Source organism: Uloborus diversus, unplaced genomic scaffold (assembly GCF_026930045.1).
Source record: "Uloborus diversus isolate 005 unplaced genomic scaffold, Udiv.v.3.1 scaffold_140, whole genome shotgun sequence".
Lineage (NCBI taxonomy): Eukaryota > Metazoa > Arthropoda > Arachnida > Araneae > Uloboridae > Uloborus > Uloborus diversus.
This window is the reverse complement of record NW_026558099.1, coordinates 153,634-181,441: the sequence shown is the minus strand read 5'-3', so window position 1 is coordinate 181,441 and position 27,808 is coordinate 153,634. Positions and strand designations below refer to the sequence as shown.

Sequence of the window (27,808 nt, the reverse complement as noted above, 5' to 3'; positions counted from 1 at the left end):
TTAAAATTGAAAATTTTATGATAAAAAGAATTTTAAAATGCATTATTTAACAGATTTCCACAAAATTTGTGAACATCAATAGTTTCAAGCTAATTTTTGATGTAAGAGACAGTAACAGCAACATATTCCCTTAATTCTTTTAGATCTGTTTAGACAAATTATAAATTATAAAGCCGAAATAAGTTTATAGTGATGCTATTTTCAAAAAGAGTCAGCTTTTGTGTAAGTTCCAAATACTGCGATATAGCAAACAATACAGTAATAATTTTACACTGTCTTAGTTTGGAGCTTTGGCTAGCAAAAAAAAAAAAACATTCTAATTCCCAAAAATACCGCAGTATTTTGATCAGTTATGAGAGTGAATACAATTTCACCAAATGCAGAAACAAATACAGAAATAAACTAACCACTAAGGAATTGCTGCTGAGCGGAGCCTTGATCGAGCAAACAATGCTCCAGCTGTTTACGTCGGTCATCCACAGCCATTTGTAAAACTTTCCATCGAGTATTCAACTCCTCAAGCCTGTTGAGGTTGGAATGTGAGAGCAGGACATTGCAACCGGTAATTCTAGCGGCTGCCTCGTTTACTTCATCGACATGCATCTGAAGAGGTGCTGTGCGATCCTTGAAAGCCTGTAAAAATCGTTGAGTTTCTAATATAATAAAAAGTATAAAATGAAACTTGAAGTATACTGCCTGGTTCAAAACCCATAGTATAGTATCTTGAGCAGTAAAAAATCTAAAAATCAAACATGCATATACATAAAACCCTATTTTGCCTCAGAGGCTGATCTAAACAGGGGGGGGGGGGGGGCATGGCCCCACCCAATAAATTATCTCCTTATTTTTTTAAGAAGAAAAAAGAGAAGAAAATTTGATGAGAAAATAACAAAATTTAATGCACAAGTTTTACTTCAAAAGAAATTTTGGTTTTTATCGGGAGGGAAATGACATTCCTCTCCTCAAAACAAACTACTTTATTTCTAAAATTTTGCTCCATTGTTTACATTATTTCTTGATGCAAACTTTAGACACTTTGAAGATCTATAAATGTTGCTGTCCTCTGAGTACACCTATAGCTCACAAGGCCAAAGAAAGCCTAAATTTGCGTTTTATGGCTTTAATTCCGAAAGGTTTCTGGAGGAGAGCCCCTTATTCCAATACTCCTCCACAAATGCCACAAAAGATAACTAAAAAATTGATGCATATTTCTTCAAAGCAATACATTAAACACAAAGAATGTTTCGGTATTAACCTTAGCTTAAATTTTATAAATTCAGCCTATTTCTGTTATTTTGAAATTCCCCCAAATGATATAAAAACTTGAAGATGGGTAGGAGCGGTGGTTTTTTAAAAAAATTGATGATCCAGCACTGTTTGACAGGTGACTATTAGGACAAACATTCAAAGAAAGTGTGTTAGATAATTTCAAATAACCTCTCCCAAAGTGATCGGCTAGATCCGGAACTGCCTTGACTCAATAGTAAAATCTTGGATTGCCATTCATAAGAAACTTTCAGCCACACCATCATCATCTACGCAAGCTGTTGCAGTTACTTGGACATTTCAAAAGGGAAAACAACAATGCTTGGAAACATTTTTTTAAAATTTGCTTAGAAACACCAAAAATCCTGTGGATTTAAATAGCCTAAACAAATCGATATAGCCCAACTCTTCCCTCTGCAATAATACAGGAAACTTGAAAACAGTCTTATCATCAAATTTTAATTGCTGCCTAGAAAATGAGTAGACAGTATTTTCTATTCCTTCATTAAACTGCTTTACAAAGGTTTTCATTTATTTTTTCCTAATTTAGATGTTATAAGCAATTTGTAGTAGTTATTCCAAGAAGTCATTTTTTCACCTTTTTAGCATTAGAGCAAGAAATCAGATTTAAGTCTTAACCAAGAGCAGATCCAACATCTGCTTTTGGAGGTGATCATAGTCAGAGGGGTGAGGGTGAGAGCTCCATTTTTGCGTACAAACAGGGGGCTCTGAGACAATTTTTTCAGAATAAAAGTCCCCAAAATGCAGCTTTACGATATATTTGATCACTTAAGAGGAGGGAGGGCCATGATCCTCCATTGGGGCACGTGTCTAGCCTTGATGATGTACAGGAACTTGTAAAAGTACCCACTCTTCCTACACCAAACAACATAACTTAAATTTGAAAATTGGCGACTTCATGTCCCAATCTACCACATGTACAAAGCATTGCTTAATTAACTACCAACATTTAAAAACCAACTTCCTGATCATTATCCACATATTGACTTTAATGTCCAAGGCAAACAATTTACTATCACACATTTCTTCACTTAATCTGTTCTGACTATGATTGCATGAGAGATTTTCATAAGATCTCAAGATTTTTTTTTTAACAAATTGATTAGGTCAATCCTCAGAATAATTCAAAAGACATGCTCATAAAATGTCAAACAATTGATTTGTATAAAGCAGTCTAATTTCAAATTCAAAAGTTTCAATCGACTCAAGGAATATGCTAAAGTAATACATATCTCTTCAATGAGTAAAATGCAGTGCTTTTAAGGAAAGAGACAAAAGTCCAAGTTTTATGTCATTTTTTCACAAATCAAGGGTGCACTTGGACAAGACTACAACTTGGACATGAGTAGATAAAAAAAATGAATAAAATTTCAAAATATTTTAAGCAAAAAGAATTAATATAGTCAACTGTTAGTTTGTAATTCATCTTATAACATAACATTTATTTTTATTTTGTAAACCACATTGAAGAAAGCCAGCACTCCACACATACACACTAACTTCATCTTCAAACAATTTGGAAAAAAAAGAAAATAATTACATTTTATAACTTTACATTCAAACAATTGACTACACACTAATTACAATGAGAAATCAGGGTTAGGAAAAAACCGGTTAATTTGAAAACAAACAAAAAAAAAACGGTTTTTTTTTTGGTTTAAACTCTAATTGTAAGAATACCTATTTCATTTTGAGAAATTCATAAATATTTAACGATTTAAACGTAATGAATTTTTAATATTCACATTTGTGCTTAATTACTTGGTGATTAATTAAATAATTAAAAGTAAAATCTTTCAATTCATTTCCTTGCTTCCCCCCATAGTAGCGCTTTCCCCCTATAGGAGAAATATTCTTTAAAAATCTTTGACTACTAAAAAGTACCATAAATTTAATAAATAGACCTTGGCACAAATGAAAAATCACAGAAATAATTTGCGGTGAGAGTTAACATACAGCGGCAGATTTACTAGGGGACGGTGGGGGCGACCGCCCCCTCCGTAACCGTCATTTTTTAAAACCAATAATATAGAATTGAAGGAATTAGGTACTAGCAATCACTACTAATTTCAATCAAATACATTCCACAAATTTGCTTTAAATTAAGTTTAGACAGTTAGTGTAGTCAAGGATGGACAGGCGTTACCTACTTTTTAATTTGAACCTAAGCTTGGCCCTTCCCCCTTTTTTTGAATGTTAATAAGATTTATATTTCTATATGGTCTTCCAACCTTTTTTCCCCATGAACTACACTATACTGGTATAATAATACATTGCTATGACTAAGAATAGTGTTTCCAACCCTGTGGGTGATAACCCCTAAAGGGGAGATTTAACACTTCAAGGGGGCGATAAGTTCATGAGGGGCGATAGAGGGAGCGTAGTATTTAAAAGACAGGATAAAGGGGGGCGATTAGTATTTAAAAGACAGGATGAAGAGGGGCAATTGACTCCATGCCCCCTACATAACGGGTTTGGGGGGAGGAATGGCTTTTACGGTTTTCAATCACCACCCCCTTGAACAGACTGTAAATCCGCCCCTGTTATGATATAATTGTAAATAACCAAGAATAAAATCTTGTAAATCAATTTCCTCATAGTTATAACTTTCTGCGATAAATATATAAATAAAAATGAAATTAAAATCAAGTATTCTAAAAATTGAAAAAATTTTTGAACATTCTTACATTATTTTTTTATTATATTGAGATTGAAAAAGTTCTTTAACAGGTGAAAACTTGACACGAAATTTGTTATTAGAGCACAGAGTTACACATATATTTTCTGTTTTCAAAATTTTATGCATCTTTTATTTTTATTTGCTCTGATTGCGTCATCTATAGTAGATGTCAAAAAGTGTATGGTTTTTTTCCTTGTCATTTAGATATTCTACAGAGTTTAAATTTACATACCACAACAGATTGCTTAAATGATGCATGATTTATCTCTAAATAATGAAGCAAATCAGGTAGTATGAATAGATAAAGACTATAAACTACTTGAATTTTTCTCTATATAATTTTAGAAACACATAGTTGGTGTGCTTTATATTTATGTACCTAATAAGAAAAGTTGCATTAACTTAAGAAAGAAAAAACTATTGAATTTATGTTACATAAAAAAAAAAGATTTTGCAAATTTATTAATATGTAATTTACCCTTAGATTTGGGGGATAACAATTGAGTTTTTCAAAAAAAAAAAACACTTTGTTTAAATTGCGGTTTAAACCAAACAACCCTGTGGGAAATGAACCCAATTTCTAAAAAATGCATTTCATACACAATCAGGAGGAAAAAAATCTTTTGTACTTTGAGTTCATCCACTTGTTCTGGAAGTTGGTCAAGAACAAATTCAGATACAGGAGGCCATTTTGATTTTGCAGTCTCAGCAGAATGGAGCCTAGTGTTCAAGTCATCCATAGCTCTTTGTAAAGTTTGCATTTTCTAGTAAGAAAACAAAATGTTTGCATTAGCATATGCAGCAAGTAATTACAAATGTTGCATCTAACCAGGAAACATCACGAGTTCAGTAATCATGAAAAAAGTTAAAAATGGTCGCATTCGAAAGAGTATCATTAGAAAAAAAAATTGACCCAAATATTGTGTGCCCTCGTCCTTTTGTTTTTGAGATATGGGGGGTCAAAGTCTGTCGAAATCTTACGAAAATTCGCCAAATTTAAAGACTTGGCAAGAAATGGAAAATACCACGTGATTTCATCGCCTGCGTCTAGCAAGACTCGCATTTTCATTTCTGGTCATCTGCAAAGCGCGTAAACGATGTTTCGAATTAACCCTTTACTTGTGTGGGTAAAATTAAAAAGTAACTATGAAGCCTGTGAAATGGAAACTAGAGAGCTTTATCCAGAGGAGCTACAACTTTATAACGAAATTGAACGTAGGATTTAACTTTGTAATCATGATAATAATGCATTTCAGAATTTAAGTGCATTTCAAGTGTGTTTTACTTAACTAATTTAAGTTTGTACTCTTGTAATGAAATGTGTTGTAAGTAATTAATAATTATGTACGAGAATTAATATGAATAAGTAAAAAAAACATGCTTATTAAAGCTTATATATTGAAAATAAAATGGATAGTTTTTGATGTTGAAAGAACATGATCACGGATTGTAGTATCCCAGCTCTTATTTATTTTTTCAAAAGTTATTATCATTAATGAAGTTCTATTGTCTGACCACTGCTAGCGAAAATGTTTAATTTAAAATCGAAAAAAATAATTAAAAAAAAAAAAAAAAACAACGGGTAGTAAATGTCAAAAATTTGCACAGCAAAACCAACGATATCGGAAATTACTTCATAACAGATTCTTATCAAAAATTTTATAGTCGACGTTCATTACAACAACCCCTGTAGTTCGAAAAAGTCTGTCACTGCAACTGAAAGTCGCTATAACGTAAATGCACATCATATTGCATGTTATTTAGTCATTTTTAAAAATACTGAAGTCACTTTTACCAATTACGTTTCACGTTAAAAGGGAATTCAAATTCGATCAAAATAAAAATTAATACAGTTTTTTTTTTATCTGACTTGTTAGAGGGTTTACACATAACTTGAAAACGATACACATAACGAAAAACACACTGAAAATAACTGACAAAAATCGTTTTTTTTTAAATTTGAGAACATGGTTTGAAATCTTTAAAAATGTCGTTTTCTTCGTATTTAGATACTGTTGAAGACTTCAGATTTACGACTTTTCAAAAAAAAAAAAGACTTTAAAGTGTGTTTACCGTTTCTCTACGGTTATCATATTTTTTTCAAAACAGTTTCATCATCGAATAAACTCTTTCAGTGGAAATATTTCACCCGCAGAAGCATAAAAGTTTTAAGCATCAGTTTTTTAACAGTCTTAAGAATAACAAAAAATTCCATTGTTTTTACAATAAAATAAAACAAATATTTCGGGCTGTGGCGTTTTCCCCTATACAGTTGCACGTTAATATCCCGGAACACAAGCCCCTAAAAATTTCAATGCCGCAGTCTGTGCCACGACACCCCGCGCCATGGTAGCCACCCCAGTAAAGAATTAATGCGATATTTCTGACGCCCTTTGGTGGTGACCAAATATGGAAGTGAAATGTCTTGTCAGATGCAGATGTTGAATTCGCGCCGTACCTTCCATTTCTGAACAAAACTCGCTAAATTTGGCGACTTTACTAAAAATTTCGGCAATTTTTAAGACATCATATTTCGATAGCGTGGTCACGAGGGCACGTAGTTTCAGTGCCATAAACATGTTTTCCAATGCTCTTTCGAATGCCACCAATTTGGAATTTTTTTGAATTTCCTTGATTGTGATGTTTCCTGGTAAGTGAAGAAATAAATCTATGCAAAAACACGACATAAATTCATAAAGAAAAATCCTTCAACTGTAGCTTTAATCTTGATCCTACTGTTATCTAGCAACAGTTGATGTTTACAGAACTAAAAGTATACAACACAGAATTAAAATGCTACTCATTTAAATTGTTATAAAATTCGTTGGAGTAACAAAATGTTATAACTTTAGGAACAAAGATTGATTAAGAATTTACGATTAACAAAGGCAAAATATTAAAACATTTTATAAACAAAAAGTATGCATGCTCTTAGACAAATTTCTGATTTCAAATTAAACTTACAACAAGAACATCATCAAGCCTCTTCTGCCTCTGTTCTGTTCGAGATAGAAGTCCATTCCATTTGTCCGACAGTTTTTTGACTTCCCTCCGAATGCTTCGAGTAATTTCACGCGCCTGTTCCTCAGCACTTCTGTACCCTCTACTATCTCCTTCAAACTCCTTGGCTGAAATATAATTTCCAAAAAAATAACATAATATACAAGACAATACATAAATAAGAAACGAATAACTACTTTTCAGAACGATACAACCTGTTTACAATTCAATCTAGTATGATAAAGTGGCTATCATGCCGTTTTCATCTATACCAGGGGTTGCCTAAGCGGGTCTCGCTAAATGCCCACAATATCAAGACATATAATATAACAGAGATAGGCTAGGGTGCCGTGAGAAAATTCCAGTTCTTCAAATGGTGCCATGAATGCAAAAAGTTTGGAAACCACTGATCCAAGGGCGCTGATAAACGAAGGCAAGTGGGGGGCTCAAGCACCCCTCCCCTAGAAATTAGAACTTCCTTGCTTTCAGTACTTTTTTCTTTGCAAAAAATGTAAAAACATTTCTTCTCCAGCCATTAATGAACAAATTATTGAAAATGTCAAACTTTAATTACTCTAATCTGTACTGAAATTGGTTTTCACGGGGAAAATATCCAGCTAAACTATGGGGAAAATATCTGAGCCCCCCTCCCCCTTAAAACTTTGCATATGGGCGCCCATGCACTAATCTACACATTTTAGATGAAAGCTGACTATATTATCACAATTACTGAAATTTGGAGTCTTGGCAGCTTTTGAAAGTTATGATAGTAATCAGATTGGTCTGATTAATTACCTTGGCAAATTTTTAAATTAATGTATTTTTGTAACCATGTTGGTTGGCAGGATTTAATGTACTTAGCTCTGTTTTGTTAGTGTACAGAGCCAGAGGTACAAGAAAAAACAAAATTGCTGATTGTGTGAAGCTGGATAACAGTCTCATTCTTTGAGAAAAACTCTTTCTTCTTTTTTTAAACAAAGAACTAATTTGTGAAACTTTGTTCAAGAAAATGAAGCACTTGTTATTAAATGGTGAAAATCATTCCCCCCCCCCCCCATACTTGAATGATTTGTTATTGAACTTAAGGAAAAGATAAATTTTCCCTGTAATCTATCGATCATAATAACATTAAATTATCTTCATATATATATATATATATATATATATATAATAGCCAATGATCGAGTAATTTGCGAGTTTCAACAATGAAACTGACGCAACGGTATGATAATTTGATATATTTTGGTAATGTTTAATATGCAGGGAAAGGCATTATTGTGACAAGGCTGAACTCGATCCCGTAACTTAACTGTTTTACTGGTCATTTCAGGGGCATGAAGAAACGAAAGAATGGTCAACAATGAACGCTACCTACTGGAGTTTAGGGTTGATCCATTGGAGTTAAGGTTACAATTTCAAGTATCAAAATATCACCAAACAGGTAATGGCTTTGTTCAAATGTAGAAGCCATTTTCACTCCTCATATCTTGACGAGTGATTTTACCATATAGTTAATAAAATCAAGTTGCTTAGAAATAGAAGAAAATGATTCAACCCTTTTTGGAACAAACAAATAATCAAATGACTCACTTTCATTTGAAAATGATTAACAGTTTTTTTTTTTTTTTTTTTTCATGTAACCACAGTATGGATTTTAGATACACAATTTTGGAAGAAGCTAGTTATAAAAAATCTTCATGTACAAATTCTATTTCTCAATAACTATCATTATTTCCATTTATGTTTAGCAGTAGGTTTATCACTGCAAGATTGTTTAAAAAAATTAAAACATTCACATAGTTTGGTAGTTCCCAAAGCTTCAAAGTAATTGCAAAACAAGTTTTTTTCCCCCCTTGTTTGCAGATTGCTTTTTGTGCTTTACTGCAGAACCGCATACAAATAAAGTAATTTTAGAGAGAGGTTACTCCCCCCCCCCCCCGTGATTGATTGATTAAACTTAAACTTTACTCAATCCCTTTTGGCACAAAACTTGCTTGTGATTTAGAACTTTTTGAAAAAAATGCACGAATTTCATCCTCTGTTTTCATTACCACTAAACTGCATTTGGAAATTTGATTGGTATTGTAAATTTTATATTGTTCGACATATGCTGCAGACTTTCTCACTAAAAAATCAATTTTGAAAATTTTGACTGTAATTTGCAGTGGACGCGTCGCGGCGCTTCAGCTGATGCGGCGGTTACGATTTTCTAGCTGTGTTGTTTATCATTCTGTTGTTTTCCCCTTTTTCTTTTAGCACAAACGCGAATCTGAAGTTCAAGGTTAATAAAAAACCCGGTTTCAAACATTTTTCGCTGGATTTCCTTTACACTTGGCATCTTGCCAATCTTTTATCTCTTTCTACTTCCTTCCTTTCAGGACGGCTAGATCGGTTTAAAAATCGCTCAACAGGCTAACTGCTGCAATGGATAACGATGTAAAAGTTAGTAAGGGCTAACTTTAACAGGACATTTTCTAAAAGTTGAAAAAAAGAAAGAAATATTTCAGTTCAGAAACAAATGCTCGCACTTTTTTTTGCAAAAAAAGCGTTTAAAAGTAATCTGCTTTTTTATTTTTCAGTCAGAGACTTTGTATATTCCTTAGGCGTGGTTCTTCTATCTAGTATGGTAGGTACTTCCTTGCTCTCACTTGGCGAGAACTGCGGCGATGCGTCACTTTTGAGCTTTTTTCTCCATGCACTTTGGTGGGGGGGGGGGTGCGGCGCTTACGCCGATGCGGCATTTCGTCCAAAAATTACAGTAAACGTTTTGAAAACAAGTTCTTCAAATGTAAAACAATGATTTGAGTAGCACCGGGCTCAAGTCTAATCAGTAGTTTCACACAAAATTAGAAATAATGTAAAACAGGACTTAGAAAAGAAAATTGACTGCTAAGAAAATCTTGAAAAATAAAAATAATTATGACAAATTTAATGTAGAAGAAAGCAAGAGGCACATTTCAAAACTGTACCAATGCCTTCTTGCACAATATATCCATTCCCAGAAGATAATTTTTAACTGTCCACACACCTTCTGAATCACTGGTATCAGAGAGTGGAGGTTCTTTGGCAACATAATGCCTTCCAGCAAGCAAACTACTCTCCACCACAGGTCTTTTGTCATCTAACTGTCGTCTAAATGCTCTGTGCTCGTCTTGCTGTTTGACTATACAAGCAACATCTCCTCCTATAGCAGGCTGAGCAGATAGTTCTGTTTCTTTTTTGATAACCCATTCAGTGAGCTCTCGCAAAGAGAGAAGCAATTGATTCCATTGATCTGCACTGCTCTCCAGACGATTCCTGAGGACACAATAACGAAGATTAATATAATATTTATAATCTGAAAATTGCAGAATTTTTTTTTAAGTGTGTTTTCCTCTAGAGAACAAAATTTCACTGCAAAATTGTTGATTTTAAAAATTGAATCTGGAAAAAATAGTAAATAAAAAATAAATTAAAATGCTCACCTCAGTGACACAGTTTTTAGCCTGAGAGCATTCCACCTATGATTCATTTCTTGGAGCTTTCGCCCCAGCAACAAAGCATCATCTTGACTTTCAAGGCTTTGCAACAAATGGCTGCTGCGTTCACTCAAAGTCTGGTGGAGGTCCCTCTGTGATTCAATTTCCCGCTGCAAGTCCTAAAAAAATAAAATTAATCAATTACTATACTTAATACATATTTGTAGCGTGTGGTTGTTGTTCGAAATGGTTGAATTAAACAGATAAATATGAACCTATAAAGATCGTGTTCATAACAAAGTACTTAAACCCAGTTAAAAGTTTAAAAAAAAAAACTAAAATTTTAATAATGAAAGACGAATGGATTGAGTGTAATATAGGATCTTTTAACTACCTTATATTTCTTATTCTGAAAACAGAAACTTTTAGAAAAACGGCACGCCACTTAGTTTTCGGCGACGTACGTGCTTGCTTCTGGCATGCTTCCAAAACATAGGTTTTTATGTATGTGAGGTAGAAATTAAGAAAATATTGTTCAAGTGTAAGAGGCATCCGTAAACATTCATGGAAATTGATTTAATCTTGGAAAAAAAAAATATGCATAACAAAACGCTTGAATGCAAAAGTCCAATCCATATGATGTCAGGGGAGTAAGACGCCCCACCTCGCCAGTTAAGAGCTAAATACAAAAAAAAAGGAAAAAAAAAAAATACACAGCGAAAAAGAAAACTGAATAAACGAAAAACAAAAAGACTCACATGTTCAAACATTTGCAAAGTTTTTTGCAGAGTGAAATTAACCATTAGCAATCCATTTTGTCTCGCCAAGCGTGACTTCATTCCGATTCAAAAATATCAGTTCGGATCCAATCAAGCAAAAAATTGCCTTCAAAATCATTTGTTGAGCATCAAAGTAAATTATCACAAAAAGTGCTCAACAAAGAATAATTTCACTTGATCAAGTAGAGCAAAAAGATGTAAGGAATAATAAACACGTATGAATGAGAAAAAATCGATTCAATACATTTCAATTACAAAAATCATGACTTTTGATTTTTTTTTCCATTCCCACACAATGATATTAAATTGTATCCTAAGCTAAGAGTTGCGTTTTTTATGCATCAATAAGGGTGAGTGTGAGAGACTGAATAAAATCTTTTACTCCACATTTCAAATAAATAATTGTTATTATTAGAAAAAGATAAGAATTCCAAAACGTAGATATAATCAAGATAATTTGAAACGGAAGGCAAACATTCACAAAAATGCCAGCGGCAATAAGAGTAGAAATTACATCAATGATCAAACGGCTAATAAAAACGCTAAATGATGTAAAACGTTTAAATTTGGAACATTCTGTTCCTTACATCAATTTAGTGACGAGAAAAGCTAGTTAAAAGAATTTTCAGTAGAATTTGTGTACTTTCTTTTCTTAAGTGTGCAATTAAATGTCTAAGAACAGAGCCGTTAAAAAGAATTTCAAAGTTTCAAAGAATAATTTCCTAAATCACAAAATAAAATAACAAAAGCATCTTTCTATTCGGATCAATTAAGAACCAAGCAAAAGCTTTTGCACTTAACTAGCAGATTACATGAGTTGAATGAGATCATTTATAATGTACAGCAGTCATATATCAATTCATGAAGCAAAATCGTATTCGTCAACAACACCAGCGATAGTTTTGAAATGCCTTGGAACACAAAAAATATAGCGCAAAAAATTGATTAAAAAAAAGACGTTACTGAAATTAGAAAATATTAACTGACAACACATAGACTTTTAACTAGTCAGAAGTCATCCAATAGCAAAAGAAAAATATGTACTAAAGTATAGTATATTAGTATATAGTAGACTAAGTAAAGTATTTTTTGATATCCTTATACATCAAACAATGAATTTAATTCTCAAGTATGGTGAATGTAAACGTAAAACAGTAAGAGTAAAAATAAATATATTTAAAAATAATAAGTTAAAACCTTTTGGAGCTCCAGAATAGCACTAAAGAACAAAAAAAACGAGATTGAAATAGACAGATCCGAAGCAAAACATCAAGTAGAATCAAATATTTTTATGAAAGCAAAAAAAGACGACAGGCTGCGAGACATTTAGCGAAGCTAAAACAAATTTCAGCAGAAAAATCCATCTCTACACTCAAATCTTCTTAAAACTTTCCGTTCTAAAATCAGAAAAGTAAACTTTCACAATAAACCGATCCGAGAGATGAAGCAAAAGCAAATCCTCTGCAACGGAATTCTTCTACAAATGTGGTACATCTTCGACGGATTCAAACTTTTTACCCCAGAAGAAGATGCGCTATTTAGGGTGCAGATAAAAGTGCTACTCTAAGTCCATCGTCTTTTTAAGAATGTATATTCTGTTCCCCCATCACGAGAATGATAGCCATTCTTGAAACCTCGTAGAACATCTAGAGGCACTTCAGAACTTTCAGCGGGGACTCTCCAGAAACTGAAGGTGAGCCTGAAATGTTCCATTACCTGGGTAGATAAGCGGATGGTCCGAGCTAGTAAAAACGATCCCTTTTCAAGGACAGTTATCTGAACAGGCATGAGCGCTTGAGAATAAATTCCATCACTCTTGGCACATAAAGATTAGAGCGAAGATGTCTGATGTTATATATACGGCCCGGGAAATAATCAAGTTAAAACAATAAAAGTCGTGCAAAATGCAAAATGATATAGTAACTTATGCTACAGCAAACTAACACAATATCTTAAAAACTCCATTGCAAAAATGTGAATATCACATTATTCAAGCATGTAGCTGCAAAAGTAGGTATCACCCAGGGGTGCCCACCTAGGGGAGGTCGTGGCACAGACTGCGCCATTGAAATTTTTAGAGATTTGTTTTGAGGGGTATTTTTCTTTTTTGGGAGGTGGGTGATGGGGGGGGGCTAGTTTTGGGGGGTCTTAACGCTATTTAAGGGAGGGGGTGCTCCCTTGCTCTTTGGGGGCACCCCTGTATCACCAATGTAACTTTGTCTAAAAACACGCCCCCCCTCCTCGAGGTTTGTCGTTGCAATACTTAGGAGACCAACAATCTGAGACAGTCAGAGAAATTCAAACAAAACAGGAAAAGTTATAGTAACTTATATATTTTTGTACCGAAAGCTAGATGATTTTTATTTATTTATTTATATTTATTTATTATTATTATTATTATTATTATTATTATTAATGAGCTTTTTACTTTTGCAGCCAAAGTTATATGCTTTAATTCAACTGAACGTGGAAGAGAGGGTGCAATCAAAACAAAAGTAAATTTTTGGTTCAGCAACACGAGAAAGTAGTTTTTGCTGAATTTTAGAATTTCGCGATGAAAATCCTCCCGCCCCCATTTCCTCAAAAAAGAAGATACATTTTTTGAAACCCAGAAAACAATCCTTAAATTCGGGAGATTTTCAACAAAGCCCCGAAAATTCCAAAACGGTTTTGAATCATCAAGGAGAAAGTTATAAAACGTCTATGTAATCTTATAAAAAGTTCTCGAATTTCTTAATCACAAAGCGTTCAAGTAACAAGCAAAAAACAGCATTAAATATAAATCAACCAAACAACTATTCAGCGTGTCTTAAAGAAAACTTACAATAAGAAATTCGGCATTAACAAATATTAGTCGAACAGCTCCTTCCATTACCGACAAGAATGTACAAAACGATATCGAAATGTCAAAAAAATCTGCAACGAAGTCAAACAAAAGTACAAAACTAAAACTAAAGAAACTGAAATAAAATATTCAGAGCTACTTAATACATTCTCCATCCATCCTGCAGCGCATTAAAATTTAATGCCAGACATCTGACTTAATGCTGACTGTAAGAGACAGATGTACTTCTTTTCTAAAGACATTCTCGAAACAATTAAAGCGACTCCTAATGGTTCAGCTCGCGCCATCTTGTTAATAATTAATTACAGAAACTGAGGATTTTTTTCATTAACATTATTCTTATTCCAATGCATGACAAAAGGGCACGGTTGTGTTGGAGAAAACGGCTCATAAACACACCATTCACTCAACACAAAAGTCGAGTTGAATAAAATGGAAACTGAATAAAATCTTTATCAGTACGAAATAATTGTACTAAATAGTTTACCATGCTTGAGAAAGAATCATCTGACATTGGCAATTCAATTATGCTCAAAAAAAGAAAAAAGAGAGAGAAGAATTCGATTTCTTTACTGACGGAAGAATTACCAACTTTTGATGATGATCACGTTCCATGGCAAGAAAGTCTGATTCAAAATGGAAGCAATTATATTGTAGTAGTAGTAGTAGTAGCACAGTCGAACTCGCTTATAACGAACTTTGATTTAACGAGAAATCGGATCTAGCGAGGAAATTAGAATCGCTGGCACAATAGGAGCATAACTCGCTTTCAATGAGTAAACTCAACTCAGTGTACTTGATGGCTTTGAAGGGCAGAAAAACATCAAACTTTTTTCGAAGTCAGTAGTGCAATTGACGATACAGTTGAACTCGCTTATAACGACCTCTGATTTAACGAGAAACAGGATTTAGGGAGAAAATTAGAAGGAATTGGTTGGTATAATGTAAAGTTTAATGATATCATAACTCGTTTTTGAAGAGTATAAGTTCCGCTCGAGCAGTATTTTTATGATACATAAAATTTCTATTAACTTCCAGCTCAGCTTATACTTCCTTGAAAAACTTCCTTTCGGACTCTGAAGTCAACTGAAAGTTTGCAATGGGTTATAAATCTTGAGAACAATAATTGACAAACATTTGACCGGTCCTCGGAGATTTTTGTTCTTTCAAGCTAAAAAAATGTCCCTATTCAAAAAAAGGCAGAAGAAAAGCAAGAAAACACCGCTGCCACATCTTTTGCGTGAACTTAGTGATTATTTTTCAAAGTTTTCTATGGTTTTTCAGCAATGCGAATACTTATGATAGTTTCTTATTTTATTCTTAACATTTAAATATTTTTGTAAGTTTTTTAACAGCAAGTCAAGTTTTATTTACATATTTATTAACTCATTTATCATTGCTAATGTTTTCTAAAAAAGGAAAAACCCCTCAGCCGTTCGCAATTTTTTTTCAAATGTTTAACGGCTCCCGAGACGATAGTTTTTTTTTTTTTTTTTTTTCTGAAAATAAACGGGAGGGGGAAGGAACGGACTGGGAGGAACATCTGGCCTAGGAATACTAAAGCAAAAACGAGCCAAATTTTTCGAAACTGAACTTCCAAAATCGCAGTTTAGGATGACCATCAATGTTACGAGAGGGGATCTTTTTGAAAAAAATTTCTAAATTGAGGTCCAGGTCCTATAAACAAAATTTAGACGATCTTTAATGATGTTGGTGAGGGTAGGAGCTAAATATAATGGCTAGATATGGCCAATATCACTAATCTAAAATCGGATTTGGAGTCGCATTTTCGGCGCTAATTTGAACGAGTTACCTCCAATTCCGTTGCAAAACTTAGTAATTTCTAGTAGATCATTCTCGGCCTTTCCTGCGTATTTGAGCAGTGTCAATTCGGAACTCAAAACAAAGAGAACAACCGACAGGGTGAAGAGTCTGCTATGGCGCAATACTGCGATAATTTTGCTTAGCTGTGGGTATATGATGCCGTCCGTTCATGAAAGCAAAGATTAGCAAATCGGGATAGGTTCCATTTTTAAAAAGCGTGATAGGTTGAGGATGTGCACTCCTCATCGCACTTGTTATCACTGTCTTTTTCAAAACTACTTATAGTGAATTCGGAGAGAACTGATAGTAGAAGTAAGCAAAGCAACATGACATTTGGCGATACCATTGTCTGATTGGCGATGGGATGACAAAAACAGCGCCAATCAGAAAAGCGAAATTTATCTGAGATGAGTCGCCAATCCGATGCGTAATTCATGAAAGTGGCTGATGTTGACGTCAAACAGCAACCCTCTTTGTTTACATCTGCTATCAATTCTCCCTAAATGCACTATAGGAAGAACTGCTGGAACACGTTATTTTGCATAGCTTTACTTCGGGGTTTCTCTTTCTATTTTGATATAATCGGAACAGACCTGCCGTATGCGTAAATTGGAAGGAGGTCCCAGCTAAGGAGAACCGACAGTACGTTCTAGCAGCTTCTTTCACGATATTTCTAAACTGCTTAGGAATTATTATAACTTTGTATGTTGCGGTTTTTGCTTTATTAACTCCAAAGAGATCAGAGCCACTGCTAGCGTGAAAAATCCCTGAATTATGTAGAACGTTTAGCAAAAAAAAAAAAATCCCTACCTTTTATTTTCATTTAGTATCGCATTTGATCATCATATAGGAACCTAGAGCTAGTAATAGATGGATTTTTTTTTAAAATACAGTGAAACTTCAATAACGCGAAGTTACAGGGAACGCGAAAAAAATTCGAGTTATCGAAAATTCGACTAATCGAAAACAAAACCTAAACTATAGAAGAAAAAGAAAATGATACCACTAAAACTCAAAAGATTTATAACATGCTCAAAAAAGTGATAAAATGATGTACCAGTGATACTATATACATACATTACATAATTAACATATAATTGTAAAAATTAAAGAATTTATGTAGGTTGAAAAACAAATTTAAATTTGTATGCATAATGAACAACTTTTTAACTTACCTAAAAAGACATAGGTATCATTTTTTTAAAAAATCTGTAATCAAACATTGCTTTTGCGCTGATATTTGTTCTTTCACTAAATAATCTTCGGATACTTTTAATGCGTCAAAGAGAGAGTCTGGAACATTCGGACGCGATTCTACAAAAACGCGCAATATATCTGCTGCTCGTTTTGCATCTTGAATCGAAGGTAAATTTTATCACTGGCTCAAATACTTCTACCTCTTCATCACCAGAATATTTTTCGCTTTTTTCCGTTATGCTTGATAAAATTTCTTCATCTGTCGGGTATTCAGTCACTAAAACTCCGTCCTCAACTGACACAAAATCCATAAAATCTCTGTCGGTAGGAATGTTCATTTTATTTTGTAAAACGCTCCACTCACTTTGAAAATTTATATCGTCCATATTTTCTTCTTCGTATTCATTATCTAGCTCCAAACAAGATGTATCTTTTACAAAACCAGCCTTTTTAAAACAGTTAACAATTGTCTGTTGTGCAACATCACTCCATGCTTTCCGCAGTTCCCGGAGACTGTCGAGCAGAGTAATGCAAGGAACCGAATTCTCTTCCAGACACTGTAGAATTTTTAATACAACACGTTTTCTGTAGTGAACCTTTAAATTTTTTATGATGCCCTGATCCATAGGCTGCATGATAGAAGTTGTGTTCGGAGGAAGAAATTCCAATTTAATTGCAGTTAAGTTATTTGCCACTGCCTTGGGATGTGCAGGGCAATTATCAATAAACATTACAATTTTTCTTCCAGCTGAGATAAATTTATTATCTATATTTTTAAGCCAAGAATTGAACACCTCTGAAGACATCCAGGCTTTACTATTGCTTGTGTAATCGACTGGCAAAGACTTGACGCTGTTAAAGCATCTCGGCTTCTTAGCCTTACCGATAACAAGCAAAGGCAGCTTCTCCGTGCCTGACATGTTGCTTGCTACCATAACAGTTATGCGTTCTTTGCTCCGCTTTCCACCCGAACATGTATCACCTTTTATAGTAAAAGTTTTGTCAGGGAGACATTTGAAAAAAAGTCCTGTCTTATCTGCATTAAAAATATCATTTTCATTGTACTCCATTAGAATAGTTTTTAATACTTTTTCTTTCCATTCTTCGCAAATTTTTTCATCCACTACTGCGCTTTCGCCACAAATGGTTCGGTACACAATGTAGTGTCGAGTTTTAAATTTGTCTAGCTAACCTGCGCTAGCTTCAAAATTTGAAATGCCAATATTTTTTGCGAAAGTTTCTGCTTTTTCACGTATGATTGGTCCAGATAACGGAACATTTTTCTCTTTCGCTACTAGCATCCACTTTACTAAGGCCTCTTCAAGCTCTGGATACCTTCCATCCTTAAGGCGTTTTCTTTTTGCATTAAATTTTTCGTCAGCAACCGCTTGGAGGTAGACATTTCGGTTTTTTAAAATTGTTGAAAGCGTACTTGGAGGCACACCAAACTTCAATGCAATGTACTTTTTTGCTATACCTAAATCGACATCTATGATCAGCTCAACTTTTTCTTGCAAATTTAAAATTTTAAGTTTTCTCTTAACCTTTTTTTGAGGTCTAAACTTTGAGGGATAAGCGAGACAGCCCCTCAATCACACGCTTTCTTTAACACATAAAGAAAAACAGCAAATTTAGAACGACCTTACAGCTTTGTAGAACAAAACGCTAATTCGAGAAAGAATCCCTTCTGTCGAGACAACAGGGATTCTTTCTGTTGTCTCGACAGAAAGCCGACCTCGACAGAAAGACAACCGCCCGACCTTTTTTCCCCAAAAGTGGATATTTCAGTCCTGAATGTACCGCCCCCCCCCCCCTTTCTCTATTTTTTTCTGTTCCGGGCTTCGCAAAGTCAGAGCTTTGGTTTCCCCCTGTGCAGGTTTTTCCTTTTAAGAAAAAAAAAACGAAGCAAACATTACCTTTAGGAAAAAAAAGATAAAACATTTACAAGGTTACCTACAAAATATCGAATTCCTATTTATTAGATCTACTAGGTCTAGACGCATTTTGATGCAATGCAGTGGCGCCAGCTTTTTTCTTTTTGTTCATACTAGAAGAAAAAAAACGATTTCGACTTATAGAGTTACATTAGCATGGAAAATTTGACAAGGTCAGGGGGAAAAATTCGGCTCATCGAATATTTCGACTCAACGAAATTCGGTTTATCGAAAATAATTAACATGCATTCTCCGTTCAGTTGGACGGGAATTAATAACCTCTTCGGCTTGTCGAAGTTTTCGACTCATCGAAGTTCGACTTATCGAAGTTTCACTGTATAGCATTTAACAGTTTAAAAAATTGAATATCATACAGTTTTATGTTATTTAACAGCTTTCTTTTTATAGAAAAGAGTTATTACTTGAATCTTGTTTTCATGAAATTGTTCTCACTGAAAAAAAAAAAGTTAAAGTAATTTACAAGCTTAAGACAAGTGACGGAGTTATTTAGCATATATGTTGAAAAGTCAAAGTTAATGAACAGGGAAGTACGTTAGTTTACTCCTGGACGAATTTCCCGTTATTTATTAATTGAGAGAACAGTCTCTAAGTTATAAGATAAAAATAACAGAATTTTTTAAAATATACTAAGCACTTTTCATAATGCACTCAAAAGGACGGAACTACTTTGATATACCCCCCCCCCCCCAAATCCGAAATTTGGCGACTTTTGGTAAAATTACGGTAACCGGGTCGCGTTGGCGTATGTTTTCAAAAACAGCCAAATTTGGCACCTAAGACTCACCCAATGTAAACAAAGTACTACATTGTAAACAAAGGAAATCATCCAATGGGAATAGACTTAAAGAAAAGGGGTGGAGCTTTGAATGGCTCCAACTATCACCTTGGTAACTAGAACTGTTTATTAACTTTCTCCTTTCTTTGATTATAGCCGCAAGGAAGCAAAAAAATAAGTAATAAAACATTTCCTTTTGTAATTGATGAAAATATGCAGAAATATATTACTAAGCCTATTTTTTTATAGAATTTTATTGCTTTTCTTATTTTAAAATTAAGTTTGCAGAAAAGAGAAGTGAGATGTAACGTTTTCCAACATGTTAACATAATGTGCGTGGGAATATAAAGCGCATGAAACGAAATGGTTCATGATAAAAATGTTACCTTTTTATGTTTAATTTCCTAAAAAACATTAAAATGAAACATACATTTCTACCAAATTTAACAACATTTAAAGTTTGATAAAAAAACGACATTAGTCTGTAATAGTTTGTTAAGTAAATAGAAAAAGCCCTTAAGTAGATTTAATGTTCAATTAAAATTTAAAACGATCTACTAAATAAGTTAAATCATATCAAAAGATCCATTCAGAGAACATTATCCTAACTAACATTTTAGTTCAAACTTACTAAAATTAATTCATTATATATGAATTATTTCATTATATAAAGTTAATTCATTACTTTATTACAATAAGTAATGAATTAAATCAAAGATGGAACAGTAAAACACAAAGGAAATTACTCACTGCGAACAAATTCCAAAAACGTATCCAAAGATATGAATAACTGATTTTTAAATCCAACTTAAAATATGACAAACATTCTGCGATGTAAATTTTTGTAAAATGTTTCGAAGATCTAAAAATTGAAGAAACGCAATATATGTTGCCATTTTCTGGAAAAAAAAAAAAAACTTTGAGAAAATTAAAAATCTTATTCTATGGAATTAAAAAAAAAGATTTATTAAACCAAATACATTGCAATTTTGTGTAGTGAACTCTGCAATGGTTGATTGGCCAAACGAAGAGCGAATAAGATTTGGTGTAGGGTTACCAACATTGATCCGTCGCCAAGGTAAGGTAGCGGGTTGATAGAATGAAATATTTATCCCCGCGACCCGGTTACCGTAATTCTAATCGACTTTTTTTCCTCGCAAAGCAAAATACCTGTTTTTGGCGTTGGCGCAAAATACCTGGTTTTCAACAATACTATATACAGTAGGCATGTTGAAAGCTAAAAGATAAAAATAATTAATAGAAAAAAAATATAATTTTAAAATACAACCAGATTTGCGGCAAAATACAGCAAGTCAGAATCTGCTTGTGCACTTCACAAAGAAATGGCGAATGAATGAAATGGCGCTAAAACATATATGAAATCCAAAAATTGTTGCCACAAAACTTTCAAAAAAAAATCACTCAAAAAATTGTACAAAATACAAGAAAATACTAAATTTGGCAACAGCAAAAACCTAAAAGCTGAAAAAACCTAAATTGGCAACACCAAAATAAGAAACAGCAACCCTAAAAAGTTCGTAGGGAGTGCCAGATTTGGCGCGTAATTTTTGGGGGGGTATATCAAAGTTATACCAAAAGGACAAAATAAATTATCCTTTTTGGCATAGAAAAGTTAAGTGTTCCTGTAGTTTTCAATTACTCTAAGAAAATGACACCACAAACAAAGAAAGTGCGGCTCAAGTCATGTAGAGAATTTCTTATCAGTATCTAACTTTCAATCACAAATTTGAGTGTTGAAACATGCATAATTTTCTTAATGGGAAAGTTTGGTTCGAAATGACTTGAGCCGAAAATATGAAGAAGGGTGCGGCTCAAGTCATTTCGAACCAAACTTTCCCATTAAGAAAATTATGCATGTTTCAACACTCAAATTTGTGATTGAAAGTTAGATACTGATAAGAAATTCTCTACATGACTTGAGCCGCACTTTCTTTGTTTGTGGTGTCATTTTCTTAGAATAATTGAAACTAGAGGAACACTTAAATTATCCTTTGTGACCTAGAAAAAAGTTATTTTGTCTTTTTGAGTGCATTAAGAAAATTGCTTAGTATTTTCTTTTCTTTTTTTTTATTTTAATTCTGTTATTTTTCATTTTTCCCAGGCGACGTTTGTGCTGGACTGGTGTCCCTTTTAGTTTTGTTTATCCCGATTGAAATAATTTTAGACTATCAGCACTTTATATTTTCTAACTGTTGCCAAAGTCAATTGTTTGCCTCAAGACAGAAATGGTGATCAACAAAGAAATAAAATATTTCTTGTTTTCAAGGTTTATCTTCATTTTTTTCCAGACGACGTTTGCGATGAGTTTTGGTCCATTTAAATATTAAAGGTTTCTCAAACTAATTTATGGTTCACAACATACAAGTTACTTGAGATAAAGATCCTAATATGTCTCTTTACTTAGTCCCATTATCGATTATTGGCGTAGGTGAGGATACAAATCCTACGGGAGCAATTTCATTGAATAAATTTCATGCTTGCTTCAGAGAAGCCTGTGATTCAAACTTTTCCATTATGATTGCAATTAACATTACTGTTGCAAGGCAACAAAATTTGTAACAATGGGTTTTATATTTAAATATTTAATGGGGAAATTACATGAAATTTGCTGTTTTCCATCCTAACCGAAATAATAATTTTATTTTAGAACTTTAATTTCTCAGCGCTAAGTTGTACCTTTAGATAAAGCAAATCATTTAGTGAAATCCAGAAGTCTCTAAGTTGTCTAGTTCCTGAGATATAAGGAAAACCAGGCCTCAGATTTCTCTGTGACAATCAGGCCAAGTATAATAAAATTGCTTAATAGTAATAAAAAGATAAAGCAATACCTTCTACCACCAACTAAATAATACTTCCAGTAACCCTTGACCCATCACTGAAAATAACACAAAATCTTTACTGCGAAGTCCAGAGCGAAATTTCTAAAGCTTTACTAATCTTCCACTGCAGCGACCACTCAGCGGACCAATCGGGTTGCGGCTTAGTCGAGTTGTTACGCTGGAGCTAGCGGGTAATAAAGATCCAATATGAAGTTCATCAGAGAAGTACATGGAGGAAGGATTAAAAGCTTGAGTTTTCTCAATAATCGCTTTGGAGGAGCACAATCTAAAGAGGAGGCATGTTTAATTGGATGCCAGGCTGTTGTTCGGGCGCAGCTATTCCAATAACAATGCTGAAACGTCTATCACATCGTTAATCATGGAACTTGAGAATCAATATTTTAGGACTTGTTAACTGGGGTTGAGGGCTTGGGATGCAACCATCAAGTGTAAATTTCTTGCGTTGAAGCATGATTCTTAATTTCGATTATGAGTTTCAACCTTTGAATACCATGCGTTAGTATGCTCAAAGAGACTCATTTTGTTTTGATTTTTTTTTTTTTTTTTTTTTTTGCAACTTTTCCAGGGGGGAGGGACCCCTCCCCCCACCTTTTTTTAAAAAAAAACCGCAAAAACCACGCCCACATACATAGAATTCTCAAAGCCAGGGGTCAATAATGCCCCTCCCTGCCGGCAAATTGACGAGTCTGATGTTGCAAAGGAACAAGTGTCACTACCAAATGAATAGGGTTTCCAATCCCGATCCCGAATCCCGCATTGTATTTAGCGGGATTATTTCCACAGGATCAGGTGCAAAATAACGCAGGATTTCTAAACCCGCAAAGATTTTCTATGCAAGCGTTTTCTAACATTTGCCCCTCAAAAAAAAAAAAAAAAAAAACGAATATTTTCATAAACATCAAGTGAAGGTTGAATCACCTTCCTTGTATATTTGCAAGAAGAGCAAGAAAAACTTTGTGTCGCACATGATGAACGATGAATTTACCATTTAGGATTACGATAAAAAATAAGAGTTTATTTTTCTGAGAATGCGTTGGTTTTCTCATTCGAGGTTTCGGTTTTGATTCATTCAAATATTGGGAACATGCGTAAAAATTACAAACGTTTTCGAAAACCATCGCTAAAATTTGAATCAGAAAATTGCGTTTTATAAAAAAATTGAGAAAGTATATTACAAATTGCAAAATCCACTGGAGTAGCCTGAATGCAATATTTAAACGTTACGTAAGCTTAAGGAATACACTCAAAACCTTTACTGTTTGACCACAGATTGTATGGAATTGGCAAACATCCAGTTGGGGCGACTCCATCTGAATGAGGGGAAAAATAAAAATATTATGCGCGTATTCCGCTCATTTGAACGAGACTCAGCTTAATTTAGAAGCTAACATGCATCTGCAAAATCTGACATCCCTGAAAACTAATAGATGCTTCCATTTCCGCGTGTAAACCGGATGTTTACCTTTCCATACGATCAGTGGTTAGACAGTAACTTACTAAAAGAGCACAATATTTTTCGCCGAAGAAAAAAGCCTGACATTATTAAACTCTCTACCCGGTAGCAGGTGCCTGCCGATGTCTTTATCATCATTAAGCTAATATTATAAATGTGAGTCGTACCTTGAAAATTGTTTGATAAATTATCTGAGCAATCTGCAATATTCGACAACGGCACGACTCTAAATCTAAGTTCAGTCATTATAAAAGAAATTACTGAAACTTATATATGAAATACAGGATAACTCGCATGACAGTGCATACGTAAAACTGTTCATGTTTTAGAATGTATCTTTAAAATAACAAGTAAAATTAAAGAAGTTATCCAAAAACTTTTACTGAAGTTACTGCTTGATGAAACTAATTAGCATTAAATGCACGGATACAATGACCAACGTTAATTAAGTAGCAAGTAGGGTTTCCAATCCCGTAATCCCAATCCCGAATCCCGCGGGACTTCCAATCCCGCAAAGACTTTCCATGCAAACGTTTCCCAATTTTTGCTGTTCATAAAACGAATACTTTTACAAGTATCATCTGAAGTTTTAATTACCTTCCTGTATATTTACAAGAAGAGCAAGAAAAAACTTCATGTTTCATATGGTGAATGGTAGATTTACAATTCAAGAAAACGGAAATAGAGCATATTTTTCTGAGAATGAATTGGTATTCTCATTCCAGGTTTTAGTGTTCATACGTTCAGCAATTGTGAAAGTGCGTAAAAACTATAAGCCTTTTTGAAAATCATCACTAAATATTGAAACCTAGAAAATCAGGCTTAGAAGAAATTGAAAAAGTGTATTACAGAGTGCAAAATCCGCTGGAGTAGCTTGAATGCAATGTTGAAACGCTTTCATAAGTCTAAGAAATTTGCTCAGAAACTTTAACTTACTAAAAGTGCACACGCTGTTTTTTCCAAAGAAGAAAGTAGTGAAAAACCTGACATTATTTTTCATTTGTACTCCCTAACCTGTAGAAAGTGCCTGTCGATGTCGTTGTCACAGTGAAGATAATTATTTTTGTGGGTGGTACCTTGAAAATTATCTTGGATGAATTAGGCGAGTAATCTTCAGTATTCGACACGACTATAAAAGAGGTGACAGAAACTTGAATGAAACATTAGTGCCGAACGTTAAGTGTTTGATTGGGGGGGGGGGTCTCTTTATGAAAAGAGGTAAAACTAGTAAAATTATTCAAAATCTCTTACTGGGACTACGACCCAATCAGCCTCCCCCCGCCCCCTCCTGCTGTAAAGAATTAAATGCACTAATGCAATGACCAATGTCAATGAAGAAACAAGGCAAGTTAAATTGGATAGACTAACACACAAATCAAATAGGCATCGTTTTTGTCCGAAATTTGAAGTTCATGAGCATAAACCCCTATTATGACACACCCCATAAAAAAAAAGAAAAATCTATTTTAGAAGGTGGTGAAGTTTATGGGAATATTTTACTAAATGTCCACAATTATTTAGTTTCAGTAAAACCAACTGCAGTGAAGCTGCATCGCTTTTTCTTCAAGCTCGTTATTTTTTGCCCTAAAATCTTTTCCCCATCCCATACGAGCGATGCTTTGTTAAGACGCACTGAACTTTTTTAAAGTGCACTTGTTCGTACCAAACGATAGTCGGTAATTGAGATGTGACATTGTAGTACTCTTCAATTGGTGTACCTAATTCGAGATAACGAGTAATTTATGTAACAGAAGCAGTCCCTCCTAAAAAGCACAATGTTTTCTATTTGACAACTTAACTTTTAGAAGAAAACAGTCAATCCCGCGGGATCCCAGGATTGGCTCCTTACAATTCCGAATTCCCGCGGGATTGAGATTAGCGCGAGATTGCAAACCCTAGATAACAGCAAGGATAGGATTAGAAACGTGTTGTCGTAGCACTATATAATTTTTAACGAAAAAAAAATTATTCGTCACTTTTCGCAACTAGGACTTGATTCTTTGGTAGTCATGATCAATGAAATAGTCGCCCGTTGGCGACTGACGACCGTTAACCTAGAGCTTTACACTTTAAACACTACCCTACCAAGGTTGCTATTGGAATAAATGCAACTAGAATTTGCAAATCATTAGTGGATACAAAGAAATTATTTATAACCTTAAAACAGCCAACTTTTGTAAGAAATTATACGCTCACCGCGGTTACATTGCGTAACACTTGAAAGGGGTCCCATGATTTATAACTGGGATTTCCATACTTGCGTAATGGGGCTTTCCGTGATGATTGCCTACTGCGCAGATGCATGAGAGCGCCTGAGTTCATATGGTTATAGACAGTCGTGAAGGGATGACTGACAAATCTCCTGACCGAATAGCGGGATAGCATTTTTTTATGGCATATTTTTAACCGCTTTTCGGGAGAAAGGGGAAATTGGCTGTCCATCATGTAAACTCTACCAGTGTGTAGAAAATAAAATAGTTGTATGTTGTGAACATGGTCCCTTTAATTCTCCGTAAAATTGATTCATGAAAAATGTGAATAAAAAGTGGAGAAGATCCTCTTCAACAACTTTCGATAGTTCAAAGTCTTATAACTTGAATATTGCTTTATCTCGAAGTTTTCATTGGGTCTCGAATGTCGTCGTTTCCAAAATTTTAAAAGTATTTTTTTCTAAAACAGCATGCTTAAAAACATAGAATCTGACCATTTTCTGATAAATTTGTTTATGTTTAATATTCTAAAAAAATACTTAAATCGGAGCGCATTTATTTATTTACGGCATCTGCCGATGACATCACAAATGATGGAATGCCATTCAGTGTTGCCATTCACAGTGCAAAATATTCAATTCGCATCTTTACTCACGTGTATTGGCAACGATATGGTTGATAGCAAGCGTAGAGCGCAATATTTAATTCGCTGCTTGATTAGCATAACGTGGAAACGTAGAAGAAAGATGCGGCAAAGTGCATCATTTGTGACATCATCAAGACCACATCTTGTTTGAAAAAAACGGACATTTTAAAAAATTAATTTTAAAAAAACTGTTGGGAAAATGAAAGTATTTTCTGGGTCCATGTTATTATTATTATTTTTATTTTATTTATTTTTTTGCTTATTCTATCCATTTCTATGACTAAAAGTAGTACTTTTGACTGAAGGAAACCACCCCATTCTTGAAAAGGTTGTGGGAACTTCCCATAACTCAAACTACCAATAAATTGAGGGTTTTTGCTGGTCTCTTTGGACTTCTGAGTTGTTGAGTGTCGACTGTACGCTATTAGTAGTAGTAACCAGAGCACAAAATTCAACGCTGTAGGTCGTCGTAGGTGCACACTTGGCGTAACTAGATCAAATCAACATACACTCCTGTTTATGAAAATTGCAACACCACGAAGGACTTACGCGAGTGAGCTGAAAATTGCAGGAAATGTAAAGTAGGGCATGATGTGCAAATGATTAGAACTGCAGGCCGGTAGCGCATGCATATGCTGAGCAGCGTCCTCTGAACGACGGATCGAATCGAATTAAATAGACGGCTGTAGCGAGACATGTATGATTATCGGTGGCGGTGATTATATGCTAGAGTAAACGTTAACTGAATCTTTACTATGCCTCTTCGACGAAAGAAAGCGAAATTTGAGCAAATTTCGGAGTTTGAACGGGGCAGAATCGTCGGCCTTCGTGAAGCTGG

The 27,808-nt window shown here is 34.2% G+C and overlaps 1 protein-coding gene across 1 annotated transcript in view; it reads right to left on the bottom strand.

Annotated features, from left to right (window-relative positions):
• The window catches only part of LOC129232956 (dystrophin-like), a 105,925-nt gene that overhangs the window by 42,792 nt on the left and 35,325 nt on the right, over positions 1-27,808 (bottom strand). Inside the window, exons 5-9 of the mRNA XM_054867045.1 lie at positions 10,432-10,604; positions 9,996-10,264; positions 6,932-7,095; positions 4,597-4,731; positions 408-633 (exon numbers count right to left, since the gene is read on the bottom strand). Coding sequence (XP_054723020.1) covers positions 408-633; positions 4,597-4,731; positions 6,932-7,095; positions 9,996-10,264; positions 10,432-10,604 — 967 coding nt within the window. The remainder of the gene's footprint in view (positions 1-407; positions 634-4,596; positions 4,732-6,931; positions 7,096-9,995; positions 10,265-10,431; positions 10,605-27,808) is intronic.